The following is a 16681-nucleotide window of genomic DNA, read 5'->3' as shown; positions in this document are numbered from 1 at the left end:
GAAAGAGATTGAGGAAGACACCCAACAGCAACCTCTGGCTTTCACTCACCTGCATTATGAGTGTGTGTGTGTGTGTGTGCATGTATGCGTGCACACACCAAATGTATGACAATGTAAACACATACCACACACAGGCAACAAAGGAAGGAAAAAAAAACAATAACTAGATGGCAAAACCCTACTGATGAAGATTCTACAAGCTTTGTTGCAGGACATTGAGAAGTTATGCTAGTACTGAGCTGGAAGCTTCCTCCCTGCTGACTGGAGTTCATTTACAGTGGCTAGAGGCCCTGGTGTAACTGTTGTCGCCCTCTCTCTCTCCCTCTCTCTCTCTCTCTCTCAATAAATATTTTTTTTAAAAAAGCAAAAGAAGCTGGGCGTGGTAGCACACAACTTTAATCTTAACACTTGGGAAGCAAAGGTAGGAGGATCACTATGAGTTTGAAGCCACACTAAGACTACATAGGAAATTCCAGGTCAGCCTAAGCTAGAATGAGTCCCTACCTCAAGAAAAGAAAGAAAGAAAGAGAGAGAGGGAGGAGAGGAGAGGGGAGAGGAAGGGAGGGAGGGGAGGAGAGGAGAGGGGAGAGGAAGGGAGGGAGGGGAGGGGAGGGGAGGGGAGGGGAGGGGAGGGGAGGGGAGGGGAAGGGAGGGGAGGGGAGGGGAGGAAAAGAGAGGAGAGGAGAGGAGAGAAGAGGGAAGAAGGAAAAGAAAGAAAGAAAGAAAGAAAGAAAGAAAGAAAGAAAGAAAGAAAGAAAGAAAGAAAGAAAGAAAGAAAGAGAGAAAGAAAGAAAGATGCAAGACTGGAAAGATGGCTCAGTGTGTTAAAGGAACTTGTTTGTAAAGCCTAACAGCCTGGGTTTGATTCTCCAGCACCCAATAAAGCAGTGCATACACCTGTGTCTGGAATTTGCAGTAACAGGAGGCCCTGGTGTACCCAGTCAATCTCTACCCACCCTCCCTGCTTACAAATAAATAATAATTAAAAAAAAAAGAAATATGCTGATTTTGTAATCCTAGCATTTAGGACACGGAGTCAGAGGATATGCAGCAGAACAGTATCTCGACCAATAAGCTAAACAGCTCTGATATATACATGCTCTTGGAGTATATGAAGTACCAGGTTTTCTCACAATTATTTCCTTTGCGAAAACAAAAAAAAAAATTATATATATAGACTTGCCAGCCATCCTAAATATTCAACACACCGTCCAGTGGTGTTGAAACATCAGGGTTAAAAAAACAACAAAGAGAAGCTGGGCATGGTGGCACACACCTTTAATCCCAGCACTTGGGAAGCAGAGGTAGGAAAATCGCCATGGGTTCGGGGCCTCCCTGAGACTACATAGTGAATTCCAGGACAGCCTGGGCTAGAGTGAGACCCTACCTCAAGCACCACTCCCCCAAAAAGAGAAAGATAAATACTGCAAAGAATACAGGACTGTAGGGATGACTCAGCAGGTTAAGTGTACTTTCTGCACAAGAGCGAGCATCTGAAGGGACCTGATACTGCCAGAGTTTGAATCTCCAGATCCCAAGTAAACAGCTGGACATTGCACAAGTCTGTAACACCACCCTGAAGAGTAGCAGAGACCCAAGAATTGCCAGACTCCAGTTTAAAAGAGCAGAAGAGTGATGGAACAGAACACCTGATGTTCCACTCCAGCCACATAGGTGAGCACCCCCTTCCACAGGCAAGTATATGGGGTGCCCCAGAGGTATATGCATGTATACGTATCATATCACAAACACACAAGCAAAAAAAAGAAAGAAAAGATTAAGAAAGAAAATCAGCCATAATATCACCACCTAGTGGTAACCATTTAAAAAAATTTGTACTTGGAAAGATGATTTCAGTGAATAAGCATTTTCTGTGCCAACCTGGGTACCTAAGTTCAGATCACCAGACCACACATAAAAGCTGGAAGATGTAGGGTTTCTCTAATCCCAACAAGCAATGGTGAGATGGGAGGCAGAGCCATAATTTCACAGAAGCTCAAGGACCAGCTAGCCTAGCAAACACAGCAGTGAACAAGAGCAAGAGAACTTGTTTCAAACGTGTGACCGCAATACACAGACCTGCACTCAACACAAAAGCACACATACATACAAACACCCCAAAGATATCCTTTGACCTCCATACATACGCCTGCACTTAACACGCATGAGCATACACACAAACACACCAAACATACTCTCTGACCTCAATACATATGCCTACACTTATCACACATGAGCATACATAGATACACACCCCCTTGAACATCTGCCTGCAAAGCTTAATAAAATAAATAAATAAAATAAAATAAAATGTATTTACCAAGATGCAATAGAATATTTTTAAAAAATCATGGAAAGCCAGATACACAAGGTGGCACAGGTGTCTGGAGTTCATTTGCAGTGGCTGGAGTCTCTGGTGCTCCCATTTTCTCTCTGCCTCTCTCTCACTCAAATAAATATTTTAAAAAATCCTTTTAAGAGGTATTTAGCCATCCCTCTACACACCTAACCTACCACTCTAAATAGATGATAAATATCTATCTAAATAAATGAAGAGATCAATCAATATCTGGGTAACCCAAGAAAATCCCAAAAAATGTCTTCTGAACGACTAGAACCACAGGCACACACCAAAGAAAAGTACTAGTTAAGAAGCTAGGGGAGGGCTGGAGAGGTGGCTTAGCGGTTAAGTGCTTGCCTGTGAAGCCTAAGGACCCCGGTTTGAGGCTCGGTTCCCCAGGTCCCACGTTAGCCAGATGCACAAGGGGGCGCACGCAACTGGAGTTTGTTTGCAGAGGCTGGAAGCCCTGCCGCGCCCATTCCCTATCTCTCCCTCTATCTGTCTTTCTCTCTGTGTCTGTCGCTCTCAAATAAATAAATTTTTAAAAAAAAGAAGCTAGGGGATGGGGTGATGGCTTAGGGGTGAAGGTACTTGCCTGCAAAGGCAAAGGACCCAGGCTAGATTCCACAGGTCCCACATAAGCCGGATGCACTAGGTATTGCATGCATCTGGAGTTCGTTTGCAGTGGCTGTAGGCCCTGTTGTGCCCAGTCTCTCTCTCTTTCCTTTCTCTCTCAAATAAATAAAATAAAAATATTTTTAAAAGGGCTGGAGAAATGGCTTAGCAGTTAAGCACTTGCCTATGAAGTCCAAGGACCCCGGTTCTATGCTCAATTCCCCAGGACCCATGTAAGCTAGATGCACAAAGGGGCACACACATCTGGAGTTCATTTGCAGGGGCTGGAGGCCCTGGTGCGCCCATTCTCTCTCTCTCTCTATCTGCCTCTTTCTCTTTCTGTCACTCTCAAATAAATAAAATAAAAAGTAAACAAAAATATTGAAAAAAAAGAAAAAAGAAAAGAAACTAGGTAAGAAAGCTCTCCCACAACTCAGTGTGATACCCACACCTATAATCCCAACACTTGGAAGCGGTAGGAGCAGATTAGGAATTTAAGGGCATTCTTGGCTACAGAGTAAATTCAAGGACAGCCTGAGCTGCATGGGCTGTCTTAAAAAAAAGAGCCGGGTATGGTGGCACACACCTTTAATCCCAGCAATGGGAGGCAGAGACTCTATAGTGAATTCCAGATCCTCGAAAAAACAAAAAAAAAAAAGGGCTGGAAAAACAGCTTAGCAGTTAGGGTGCTTGCTTGCAAAGCCAAATGACCCAGATTTGATTCCCCAGTACCCAGGTAAAGCCAGATGCACAAGGTGAAACATGTGTCTGGAGTTTGTTTACAGCAGCTAGTGGACCTGGCATGCCAATTCTCTTTTTCTCTCCCTCTCCCCACAACTCCACTTGCAAATAAATAAATTTATTTTTTACAAAATGAAAACAGCCAGGCATGGTGGCGCACGCCTTTAATCCCGCATAGAGTTAGGAGGACTGCTATGAATTCGAGGCCAACTTGAGACTACAGAGTGAGTTCCAGGTCAACCTGGGCTAAAGTGAGATCCTACCTTGAAAAAGAAAGAAAGGAAGAAAGGAAGAAAGAAAGAAAGAAAGAGAGAGAGAGAGAGAGAGGGAGGGGGGGAAGAAAGAAAGAAAGAAAGAAAGAAAGAAAGAAAGAAAGAAAGAAAGAAAGAAAGGGAGGAGGATACTTAATAGGTTGATATTGTATATATGTAATTACAATGATTGTAATGGGGAGGTAATATGATGGAGAATGGAATTTCAAATGCGAAAGTGTGGGGGTGGGGAGGGAGGGAATTACCATGGGATATATTTTATAATCATGGAAAATGTTAATAAAAATTAAAAAGAAATAAAATAAAATAAAAAAGAAAGAAAACAGAAGACTGGAGAGATTGCTCAGTGGTTAAGGCATTTGCCTGCAAAGCTTAATAACCTGGGTTCGATTCCTCAGTACCTACGTAAATCCAGATGCACAAAGTAGCACATGTATCTGGTGTTGATCAACAGTGGCTAGAGGCCTTGGCACACCCATTCTTTCTTTTTCTCTCTCTTTGCTTTCAAAGAAATAATTAAAATTAAAAAAAAAAAAACAGAACTGAAGAGATGGCTTAGCAGTTAAGGCACTTGCCTGCAAAGCCTAAGGACCCATGTTCAACTCCCCAAATCCCATGTAAGCCAGACATAAACACACACAAGGTGGCACATGCATCTGGAGTTCTTTTGCAGTGGCTGAAGGCCCTGGTACGCCCATTCTCTCCCTCTCTGCCTCTTTCTCTCTCTGTTGCTTTCAAATAAATAAACAAAAAAAAGGCAATACAATGAGACTTTTTAGACACACATGAACAATATTCATAAAATGAAAACAAAAACAACACACGATTCAAGTGGCAGGAAGGCGTCTCAGTTATTAGGAGGTGGGAGGTTTGTTTGCGCTGAGTTCAAGGCCAGCCTACATAACATTAACAAGACTGTCTCAAGAAACATATCAGAAAGCCAAGTGCCACATGTTCTCTCTCATATGTGGATCCTAGCTACAGATGATTGGGCTTCTGCGTGAGAAGGAAAATACTTAGTAGCAGAGGCCAGTAAGTTAAAAAGAAGATATAAAGGGAAGAGAAAGGAAGGAAGGAGGGTACTTAATAGGTTGATATTGTATATATGTAAGTAGAATGATTGAGATGGGGAGGTAATATGATGGAGAATGGAATTTCAAAGGGGAAAGTATGGGGGGGAAGGAGGGAATTACCATGGGATTTTTTTTAATAATCATGGAAAATGTTAATAAAAATTTAAAAATTAAAAAACAGAAAAACATATCAAAGCAGAACAAAACATCACCTTAAGCTCCTACCCTGAAGATATATAACATCAGATCAATTGATACTGCTAAGAATACCCAGCTAGCTAGAAAATCCAAGCATTAACTTAATCCAAGATGCAAAAATATATACATTATAACACTAAAAAGCAAGACAATATAAATCCACCTAAAGGTATTCATGCATCAGAAATGACTTCCAGTGAGAATGAGTTAGAGGAAATGCCTGAGAAAGATTTCAAAAGAATGATTGTAAATATGTTCAAGGAAGTCAAAGAACAAATCAAAGGAGTCAAAGAGGAAATCAAAGGAATCAAAGAAGATGCAAGACACCAATTTCATGAAATATAGAAGGCAATACAAGACATAAATTAAAAAATAGAAATAATAAAGAAAAACCAGTCAGAATTACTAGCAATGAACAACACAGTTAATGAAATAAAAAAAACTCTGTAGAAAATCTCACCAGTAGAATGGGTAAAGGAGAGAACAGGATATCTAAGCTAGAAAACCAGGTGGCAGATCTAATACAGTCCAACAAAGAGAAAGACAAACTTATAGAAAAGTATGAGTGACAGGATATCTAAGCTAGAAAACCAGGTGGCAGATCTAATACAGTCCAACAAAGAGAAAGACAAACTTATAGAAAAGTATGAGTGGGAATTTCAAGATATTCGAGACACTATGAAAAGATCAAATATAAGAATTCAGGGCATAGTAGAAAGGAGAAGAATTCCACTCCAAAGGCATAGTAGGCATCTTCAATAAAATCATATAAGAAAACTTCCCCCAAATTGGGAGAGGTGCCAGTGCAGATACAGGAAGCCTTTAGAACCCCAGCCAGACAAAACCTGGAAAGAACCTCTCCTAGCCATATTATAATCAAACTACCAAACACACACACCAAAGAAAAAATATTGAAAGCAGTTGGAGAGAAAAATCAAGTTACCTACAAAGGCAAGCCCATCAGGATTATAGCAGATTATTCAACACAAACATTAAAAGCCAGAAGGACTTGGAGTGATATATTCCAAGTTCTCAAAGATAACAACTGTCAACCAAGGTTACTTTATCCTGCAAAGCTATCCATACAAATAGACAGAGAAATAAGGACATTCCATGAGAAAAGCAGGGTAAAGGAGTATTTGAAGACAAAACCAGCCCTACAGAAAATACTTGAAAGAATCCTCCATGCTGAAGAAAAGGAAAAGCACACATATAAGGAACCTGGAGAAAACAAGCAATACTCAAATACTAGTTAACACAAGAGAGCAAAGGTAGAACCAGAACCCCCCCCCCGACACACACACACAAAAAGGGAAACATAAATACACACCTTTCAATAATATCTCTTAATACCAACGGCCTCAATGCCCCCACAAAAAGACATAGGTTTGCAGACTGGGTTAAAAAGCAGGATCCTACAATTTGTTGTCTCCAAGAAACTCACCTTTCTACAAAGGATAGACATTATCTTACAGTGAAAGGTTGGAAAATGGAGTTTCAAATGGACTTTCAAAACAAGCAGGGGTTGCTATCCTAATACCTGACAAGGTAGACTTCAGTCCAATGTTAGAAAGATAAAGAAGGTAACTTTATATTGATTACAGGCACACTCCAACAGGAGGACATTACAATCCTAAATATATATGCACCTAACATGGGGGCTCCCAAATTCATCAAACAAACACTATTACAACTAAGGTCACAGATAACACCAAACACAGTGGTGGTGGGTGACTTTAATACCCTACTCTCATCAATTGACAGGTCATCCTGGGAAAAAAATAAACAGAGAGGCATCTGGACTAAATGAGGTCATAGAAGGAATGGACCTAACAGATATATATAGGACATTTCATCCAAAGACTGTAGAATATACATTCTTTTCAGCAGCACATGGAACATTCTCTAAAATAGACCATATATTAGGACACAAAGCAAATCTTAACAAATTCATGAAAATTGAAATAATTCCTTGCATTCTATCTGACCACAATGGAATTAAACTACAAATCAATAGCAAGAAAAGCTATAGAGCATACACAAAATCATGGAAACTAAACAATACACTACTAAATGATGTATGGGTCAATGAAGAAATCAAGAAGGAAATCAAAAAATTTATAGAGTCAAATGATAAAGAGAACACAACATATCAAAATCTCTGGGACACAATGAAGGCAGTTCTAAGAGGTAAATTTATAGCCTTAAGTGCCTATATTAAGAAATTAGAAAGGTCGCAAGTAAACGACCTAATGCTTCACCTTAAAGCCTTGGAAAAAGAAGAACAAGGCAAACCAAAAATCAGTAGACGGGAAGAAATAATAAAGATTAGGGCAGACACATGTTCTCTCTCATATGTGGATCCTAGCTACAGACGACTGGGCTTCTGCGTGAGAATGAAAATACTTAGTAGCAGAGGCCAGTAAGTTGAAAAGGAGACATAAAGGGTGGAGAAAGGAAGGGAGGAGGCTACTTAATAGGTTGATATTGTATATATGTAATTACAATGATTGTAATGGGGAGGTAATATGATGGAGAATGGAATTTCAAACGGGAAAGTGTGGGGGTGGGGAGGGAGGGAATTACCACGGGATATATTTTATAATCATGGAAAATGTTAATAAAAATAAAAAAAAAGATTAGGGCAGAAATTAATGAAATAGAAACAACAACAAAAAAAATCCAAAGAATTAATGAAACAAAGAGTTGGTTCTTTGAAAAGATAAACAAGATTGATAAGCCCTTAGCAATTCTGACCAAAAGAAAGAGAGAAGAGACACAAATTAATAAAATCAGAGATGAAAAAGGTAACATCACAACAGATTCCAGAGAAATTCTAAAAATCATAGGGACATACTATAAAAGCATATACTCCACAAAGTATGAAAATCTGAAAGAAATGGATGATTTCCTTGATTTACATGACCTACCTAAATTAAATCAAAATGAGATTAATCACTTAAATAGACCTATAACAAACATGGAGAGCCAAACAGTTATCAATAATCTCCCAACTAAAAAAAGCCCAGGCCCAGATGGATTCACTGCTGAATTTTACCAGACCTTTAAGGAAGAGCTAACACCATTGCTTCTTAAGCTTTTCCAGGAAATAGAAAAAGAAGGAATTCTACCAAACTCCTTCTGTGAGGCCAGCATCACCCTGATACCAAAACCAGGCAAAGATAGAACAAAAAAAGAAAATTACAGACCAATCTCCCTCATGAACATACATGCAAAAATTCTCAACAAAATATTGGCAAACAGAATACAAGAATATATCAGAAAGATCATTCACCCTGACCAAGTAGGCTTTATTCCAGATGCAGGAATGGTTCAATATACGCAAATCTATAAATGTAATACATTATATAAATGGGTTGAAGGACAAAAATCACATGATCGATCATCTCATTAGATGCAGAGAAAGCGTTCGACAAAATCCAACATACCTTCATGATAAAAGTCCTACAGAGATTGGGAATAGAAGGAACATATCTCAATATAATAAAAGCTATTTATGACAAGCCTACAGCCAACATATTACTAAATGGGGAAAAACTGGAAGCTTTTCCACTAAAATCAGGAACAAGACAAGGGTGTCCACTGTCCCCACTTTTATTTAATATAGTTTTGGAAGTCTTAGCCATGGCATTAAGGCAAGAGAAACACATAAAAGGAATACAAATTGGAAAGGAAGAGATCAAGTCATCATTATTTGCAGATGACATGATTCGATACATAAAGGACCCTAAAAACTCTACTAGCAAACTGTTAGAGCTGATCAAAACCTACAGCCAGAGTCGGGGCGTGGTGGCGCATGCCTTTAATCCCAGCACTCGGGAGGCAGAGGTAGGAGGATTGCCATGAGTTCGAGGCCACCCTGAGACTCCATAGTGAATTCCAGGTCAGCCTGAGCTAGAGTGAGACCCTACCTCAGAAAAAAAAAAAAACAACAAAAAACCTACAGCCATGTAGCAGGATACAAAATAAATACACAGAAATCAGTAGCCTTCATATATGCTAACAACAAACACACAGAGGATGAAATCAGAGAATCACTCCCATTCACAATTCCATCCAAAAAAATAAAGTACCTTGGAATAAACCTCACCAAGGAAGTAAAGAAACTCTACAATGAGAACTTTAAAACTCTCAAGCGAGAAATTACAGAAGACACTAAAAGTGGAGAAATATCCCTTGCTCCTGGATTGGAAGAATCAATATTGTGAAAATGGCAATCTTACCAAAAGCAATCTACACATTTAACGCAATCCCTATCAAAATTCCAAAGGCTTTCTTCATGGAAATAGAAAAAACAATCCAAAAATTCATTTGGAATCACAAAAAACCTCGAATACCTAAAATAATACTGAGCAACAAAAATGAGGCTGGTGGTATCACCATACCTGATTTTAACCTATACTACAGAGCCATAGTAACAAAAACAGTGTGGTACTGGCACAAAAACAGACTTGTAGATCAGTGGAACAGAACAGAGGACCCAGATGTAAGCCCAAGTAGCTATAGCCACCTGATATTCAATAAAAATGCCAAAAATACTCATTGGAGAAGAGACAGCCTCTTCAGCAAATGGTGCTTTGAAAACTGGATATATATCTGTAGAAGGGTGAAAATAGATTCTTCTCTCTCTCCATGCACAAGAATTAAATCCAAATGGATTAAAGACCTTAACATCAGACCTGAAACTCTGAAACTGATAGAGGAAAAAGTAGGGGAAACCCTTCAACCTATTGGTCTTGGCAAAGACTTTCTGAATACAACCCCAACTGCTCAGGCAATAAAACCACAGATTAATCACTGGGACCTCATGAAATTACAAAGATTTTGCACTGCAAAGGACACAGTGAAAAAAGCAAAGAGGCAACCTACAGAATGGGAAAAAATCTTCGCCAGCTATATATGTGATAGAGGATTAATATCTAGGATATACAAAGAACTCAAAAAATTAAATAATAAGGCATCAAACAAGCCAATCAAAAAATGGGCTATGAAAAGCCGGGCGTGGTGGCGCACGCCTTTAATCCCAGCACTCGGGAGGCAGAGGTAGGAGGATCGCCGTGAGTTCGAGGCCACCCTGAGACTACATAGTGAATTCCAGGTCAGCCTGAGCCAGAGTGAGACCCTGCCTCGAAAAACCAAAAAAAAAAAAAAAAAAAAACGGGCTATGAGCCGGGCATGGTGGCGCACGCGTTTAATCCCAGCACTCGGGAGGCAGAGGTAGGAGGATCACTGTGAGTTCAAGGCCACCCTGAGACTACATAGTGAATTCCAGGTCAGCCTGAGCCAGAGTGAGACCCTACCTTGAAAAAAAACAAAAAAAAAAAAGGGGGGGGGCTATGGAGCTAAATAGAGCATTCTCAAAGGAAGAAATATGAATGGTATATAAGCATCTAAAAAAATGTTCTACGTCACTAGTCATCAGGGAAATGCAGATTAAAACTACATTGAGATTCCATCTCACTCCTGTCAGATTGGCTACCATCATGAAAACAAATGATCATAAATGTTGGCGGGGATGTGGAAAAAGAGGAACCCTCCTACACTGCTGGTGGGAATGCAATCGGGTCCAGCCATTGTGGAAATCAGTGTGGAGGTTCCTAAAACAGCTAAAGATTGATCTACCATATGACCCAGCTATAGTACTCCTAGGCATATATCATAAGGACTCATCTCATTTCCTTAGAAATATGTGCTCAAGCATGTTTATTGCTGCTCAATTCATAATAGCTGGGAAATGGAACCAGCCTAGATGTCCCTCAACTGATGAGTGGATAATGAAGATGTGGCACATTTATACAATGGAGTTCTACTCAGCAGTAAAGAAAAAATGAAGTTATGAAATTTGCAGAAAACTGGATGGATCTGGAAGGGATTATACTAAGTGAGGTAACCCAGACCCAGAAAGTCAAGCGCCACATGTTCTCTCTCATATGTGGAACCTAGCTACAGATGACTGGGCTTCTGCGTGAGAAGGAAAATACTTAGTAGCAGAGGCCAGTAAGTTAAAAAGGAGACATAAAGGGTAGAGAAAGGAAGGGAGGAGGATACTTAATAGGTTGATATTGTATATATGTAATTACAATGATTGTAATGGGGAGGTAATATGATGGAGAATGGAATTTCAAATGGGAAAGTGTGGGGGTGGGGAGGGAGGGAATTACCATGGGATATATTTTATAATCATGGAAAATGTTAATAAAAATTAAAAAAAAAACAAATGCCAGCTTAAAAAAATATTAAATTAAATTAAATTAAATTTTTAAAAAAGTATTATTCCTTGTAATACCTTACCTCACATTCTGAGTTGGGTTCCACCTTTCAGAGGGCAGTTCTCCACTCTGTGGGTCATCTACCGGCGGATGAAGAATTGAAATGCATACATCTCCATTCTACAAGACAATAATATCATATTCAGTAAATATGTAAAAGCTGATGTATAAGCCTAGTGTGGTGACACACTCTGTGACTTAAACACTCAGGAGGCTAAGACAGGAGGATCTCAATGCCAATTCCATCCTCTAAAATAGTGAGTCCTTGTCTAAATTTAAAAAAAAATTCAGCTGGTAGTACACGTCTTTAATCCCAGCACTGGGGAGGCAGAGGTAGGAGGATCGTCATGAGTTTGAGGCTGTCCCGAGACTACATACTGAATTCCAAGTCAGCCTGGGTTAAAGGGAAACTCTACCTTGAAAAAAAAACAAAAAAAAAGAAGAAGAAGAAAGAGAAGAGAAAAGAAAAGAGACAAACATGAATACTTCCTGAATATATATGGTTGGAAAAACAACTGATTATACTTTTATTTCATAAACTTAGGTTATAAGCATCTAATTCACAATTACATGCAAATTGCTTCAAACTCAGATTGCTTACCATATTCCTTGCAGAGAAATAGTTATATACATACACTCAATAGAAAAGATAATATTAGAGCCTAGCATAGTAGTACACGCTTTTAATCCCAGCACTAGGGAAGCAGAGGTAAGTGGATCGCTGTGAGTTTGAGGCCACCCTGAGACTACGTAGTGAATTCCAGGTCAGCCTGGACTAGAGTGAGACCCTACCTCAGAAAAATGCTGGGATTAAAGATATGCACCACCATGCCCAGCAAAAAAAAAATAATAATAATAATAATTAAGGGGCTAGAAGATGGTTTAGCAGTTAAGGAGCTTGCCTGCAAAGCCTCTAGGTTCAATCCTCCAGTAACCATGTAAACCAGATGCACAAAGTGACACATGTGTCTGTAATTCATTTACAGTGGCTAAAGGCCCTGATGCGCCCATTCTCTCTATATATGCCTCCTTCTCTCTCTCTTTCAAATAAATAAATATTTTTAAAAGCTGGGCATGGCGGCACACACCTTTAATCCTAGCACTTGGGAAGCAGAGGTAGAAGGATCACTGTGAATTCGAGGCCAGCCTAAGATGACATAGTGAATTCCAAGTCAGCCTAGGCTAAAGTGAGATTCTACCTCGGGGGAATTTTTTTTTTTTTTAATTCAGAAACTTTTTAGGGGCTGGAGAGATGGCTCAGTAGTTAAGGTGCTTGCCTGCAAAACCTAGGGACCCAGATTTGGTTCCATAGTACCTAAGTAAAGCCAGATGCACAGTAACACAAGTGCACAAGGTCACACATGCACACAAGGGGGCATATGCATCTAGAGTTCAATTTCAGTGGCTAGAGGCCCTGGCATGACAATTCTCTCTCACTCTCTCATTAAAAAACAGGCAGTCTGAAGCCAGGTATAGTGATGTACGCCTTTAATCCAAGCACTTTGGAAGCAGAGGTAGGAGGACTACCATAAGTTCAAGACCACCCTGAGACTACACAGTGAATTCCAAGTCAGCCTGAGCTACAGCAAGACCCTTCATTGAAAAACAAAAAAAAAAAAAAAAAAAGAAATACAGTACTATCTACAAGAATCAGTGTAATCAAGGAAGTGGAAGCAAAATACTGCTCTCCAAGACATTTTAACAATTTTATTTATTTGAGACAGAGAGACAAATATAGAAAGAGGCAGGTAGAGAGAAAGAATGAGCGTGCCAGCACCTCCAGCCGCTGCAAACAAACTCCAGATGTGTGCACCCCCTTGTGCATCTGGCTTATGAGATTCCTGGGGAACTGAACCTTAGTCCTTTGGCTTTGCAGGCAAGCACCTTAACTGCTAAGCCATCTCTCCAGCCCTATAAGACATTTTAAGAGATCTAAGCCGAGCGTGGTGGTGCATGCCTTTAATTCCAGCACTTGGGAGGCACTCGGTAGGAGGATCACCAAGGGGGATTGCCGTGAGTTCAAGGCCATCCTGAGACTACAAAGTGAATTCAGGTCAGCCTGAGCTAGAGTGAGACCCACCCTCGAAAAACCAAAGTAATAATAATAAGAAGAAACTGTTAGCAGGTTACTATTTGGTTACAAGTCTCCGTGCAACTATAGGAAGAAAAGAGAGGAGGAAGGAGAATCAGGAATCATGAAAAAGATGGCAGAGCTGAAGCCGTAGAGAAACAACAGGCAGTCCAGAGAAGAGCAGGAAATAGTATGTAACTCAATCCATGGGAGGTGGGGGCAGGGAGCAGGAGGTCAATAACAAGGCAAACTCAGTTTTAGCTGCAGGTAAACCTCACCATCCTAGGGAGGTCACCTGGCAAGGCAAGTCAACACTGGAGAAGGAATGCATTGCATGGCTCCCCAGATCTTACAGTGTTAGATCCTGGCACCACATTTTAAAATATATTTACTTATTTATTAAAGAGAGAGGGAGAATGAGTACAGGCTTGCCAGGGCCTTCTGCCTCTGCAAACTCCAGATGCACGTACCACTATGTATATCTGACTTTATGTGGGTCCTGGGGAATCAAACCCAGGCAGTCACATTTGCAAGCAAACACCTTAAAACCACTGAGCCACCTCTCCAGACCCCAGGCATCATTTTGAAAGATGCCTAATACTGGAGAGCAAGCTACTCTGGGGACCTGGAAACAAGGAGCATTATAAGTGAAGGACCTTGAGATGCTCTGGAGCAATGTCTGGGTGGCATCTGGCCATGAGCAGCTACTGAACAAAAGGACAAGGAGTCTCACTGGGTTTAAGAAGCAGGGAGGGCAGTCTGTATAGGGCATGGTGGTCAGTGGTTCTGCCCCTTGTGGTTAATGAGCTAGCTCTACAGCCTATGAATTACCATGGAGACAAGAGCCCCAAGCTCATGGCAAGCAGAATGCTCAGCCTGCAGAGCTGCTTTCCTGCCAGGTTATTTCACTGTCAGGCACGACTGAGGTGCTCTGAGCCTTTGTCCTATGATTCCCAGAGACTCTTCCTCCTACAGGGTGGTTCACTGCTGAGCAGGATCTTAAAGGATGGAGGTCAGCAGGTAAAGTACCAGGTTCCCTCAGGCCTTCCCTCCAGTGCACAACTCCAGTGCTCTATTTGCCTCCTCCATTTTCCAAAGCACTTGGGACACACCTTAGCTTGCAAACTTGGTAGCACAAACCTTGTGGCACAAACTGAACATCATTGGAAAAAGTCAGAAAACACCTGGCCCACAGCTTGCAAAAAGTTTGTTGAGGCTATCACTGTCTTTGGATACCCAAAGAAAGGAAACTCCTAAAGTAAATGTAATTCTGATGCTAACATATCCTTAAGTGGTCTGGACCGGAGCTTGCATAAAGCACCAAGATTATATGGTGAAAAAAAAAAAAGAGGAACTAAAAATAAACACCCCAAGATCTAATGAATTCCAATATTAGAGGACTCAGAAAGAAGTTTCTGAAATATTTTACTCTTTGTTCTTACTATTTTTTCTCAGTACTGTTCCTATTTTTAAAAATCTCTTATGTGGAGCCAGGTATGGTGGCACACGCCTTTAATCCCAGCACTCAGGAGGCAGAGGTAGGAGGGTCACCTTGAGTTTGAGGCCACCCTGAGTCAATACAGTGAATTCTAGGTCAGCATGGGCTAGAGTGAGACCCTACCTTGAAAAACAAACAAACAAACAAAACAAATATATCTTATGTGGTCTGAGGAAATGGGTAACTGGTTAAAGGTGCCTGCCTGCAAAGTCTGATGGCTTAAACTCAATCCCCCAGAACCCACATAAAGCTACACCCAAAAAGGAATACAAGGCTGGAGAGATCATTCAATAGTTAAAGCCCTTGCTTGCAAAGCCTGGTGGCCTGTTTTTGATTTCCTAGTACCCACCTAAAGCCAGATGCACAAACTGGATCATGTATCTGGAGTTCCTTTGCAGTGCAGTCCCTGGCATGCCCATTCTCTCTCTCTGTCCCTTCCTCTCTCCTTGCAAATAAAGTATTAAAAAAAAAAAAAGGAGTGCAGCTGACAGAAAGCTGGAACAAGCCATTCTACATGTAGTTCAATGGGAGAAAGAGATACCACCAGTAAAGATACTCAACAGTGGACACTACAAGCCTTATAATTGGCTAGCCAGCCCAAATGAGCCAATGGGTGCAATAGTGGCACGTCTGTCATGGTGGAAACCAACTGCCCTCCAATTGGACTGGAGGCCCGCTCCATGGGAGGGAATGCATCCCTGATACTGAAAACTTAAAACAGGGTAGTCATGAGCCCTAGGGGTGTAATATCTGCTGATGTCTGGAAAAATGTATGTACTATGCTTATCAAATTGCCCAGTAAGCATTTCTCTTAATATTTATACCCTTATATTAATGCTACTCTCACTTTGGGTAAAGAATTTTCTCTTTTCAGATAGCAGTGACCTTGGGACGACTCAGAAGGTATCCTAGTGCTGGAAAGAAGTGACTGGAGTACTGAGTAACATCTCGATCACACCTTCCAAGGCTCAGGGTCTAATGCAGAAGAGGTGGCGGAAAGAATGTAAGAGCCAAAGGAAGTGTAGGACTCCTTACAAAGTGCTCCCTCCAGACATAAAATGTCCTGGATATCCATGACCTCACAGTGCCTGACACTACCTACATAAGACCATCATAAGAGGAGGAAAAGATCATGACATCAAAATAAAAGAGAGACTGATTGAGATGGGGAGGGGATATGATGGAAAATGGAATTTCAAAGGGAAAAGTAGGGGGAGGGAGGGTATTACCATGAGATATTTTTTATAGTCATGGAAAATGTTAATAAAAATTGAGGGGAAAAAAAAGGAGTGTAAAGCTGGGCATGGGGGCTCACACCTTTAATTCCAGCACTTGGGAGGCAGAAATAGGAGGATTGCCATAAATTTGAGGCCACCCTGAGACTACACAGTACATTCCAGGTTTGCTTGGGTTACAGTAAGAGCCTACCTCAAAAAAAAGAAAGGAAGGAAGGAAGGAAGGAAGGAAGGAAGGAAGGAAGGAAGGAAGGAAGGAAGGAAGGAAGGAGAAAGAAGGAAAGAAAGGGAAGAATTAAGGGAAGGAAGGAAGGAGATAATGGCTTAGTGGTTAAGGCGCTTGCCTG

General features: G+C 40.8%; 1 protein-coding gene across 1 annotated transcript in view; it reads right to left on the bottom strand.

Moving 5' to 3' along the window:
* Positions 1-16681, bottom strand: part of Ube2r2 (ubiquitin conjugating enzyme E2 R2) — an 88433-nt gene that overhangs the window by 23735 nt on the left and 48017 nt on the right. Inside the window, exon 3 of the mRNA XM_004658373.2 lies at positions 11553-11650. Within this exon, the coding sequence (XP_004658430.1) occupies positions 11553-11650 (98 nt within the window). The remainder of the gene's footprint in view (positions 1-11552; positions 11651-16681) is intronic.

This window comes from Jaculus jaculus, chromosome 1, assembly GCF_020740685.1.
Source record: "Jaculus jaculus isolate mJacJac1 chromosome 1, mJacJac1.mat.Y.cur, whole genome shotgun sequence".
Classification (NCBI taxonomy): Eukaryota; Metazoa; Chordata; class Mammalia; order Rodentia; family Dipodidae; genus Jaculus; species Jaculus jaculus.
Note: the sequence above shows the minus strand (reverse complement) of the source record. Positions and strands in the feature narration are given on the sequence as shown.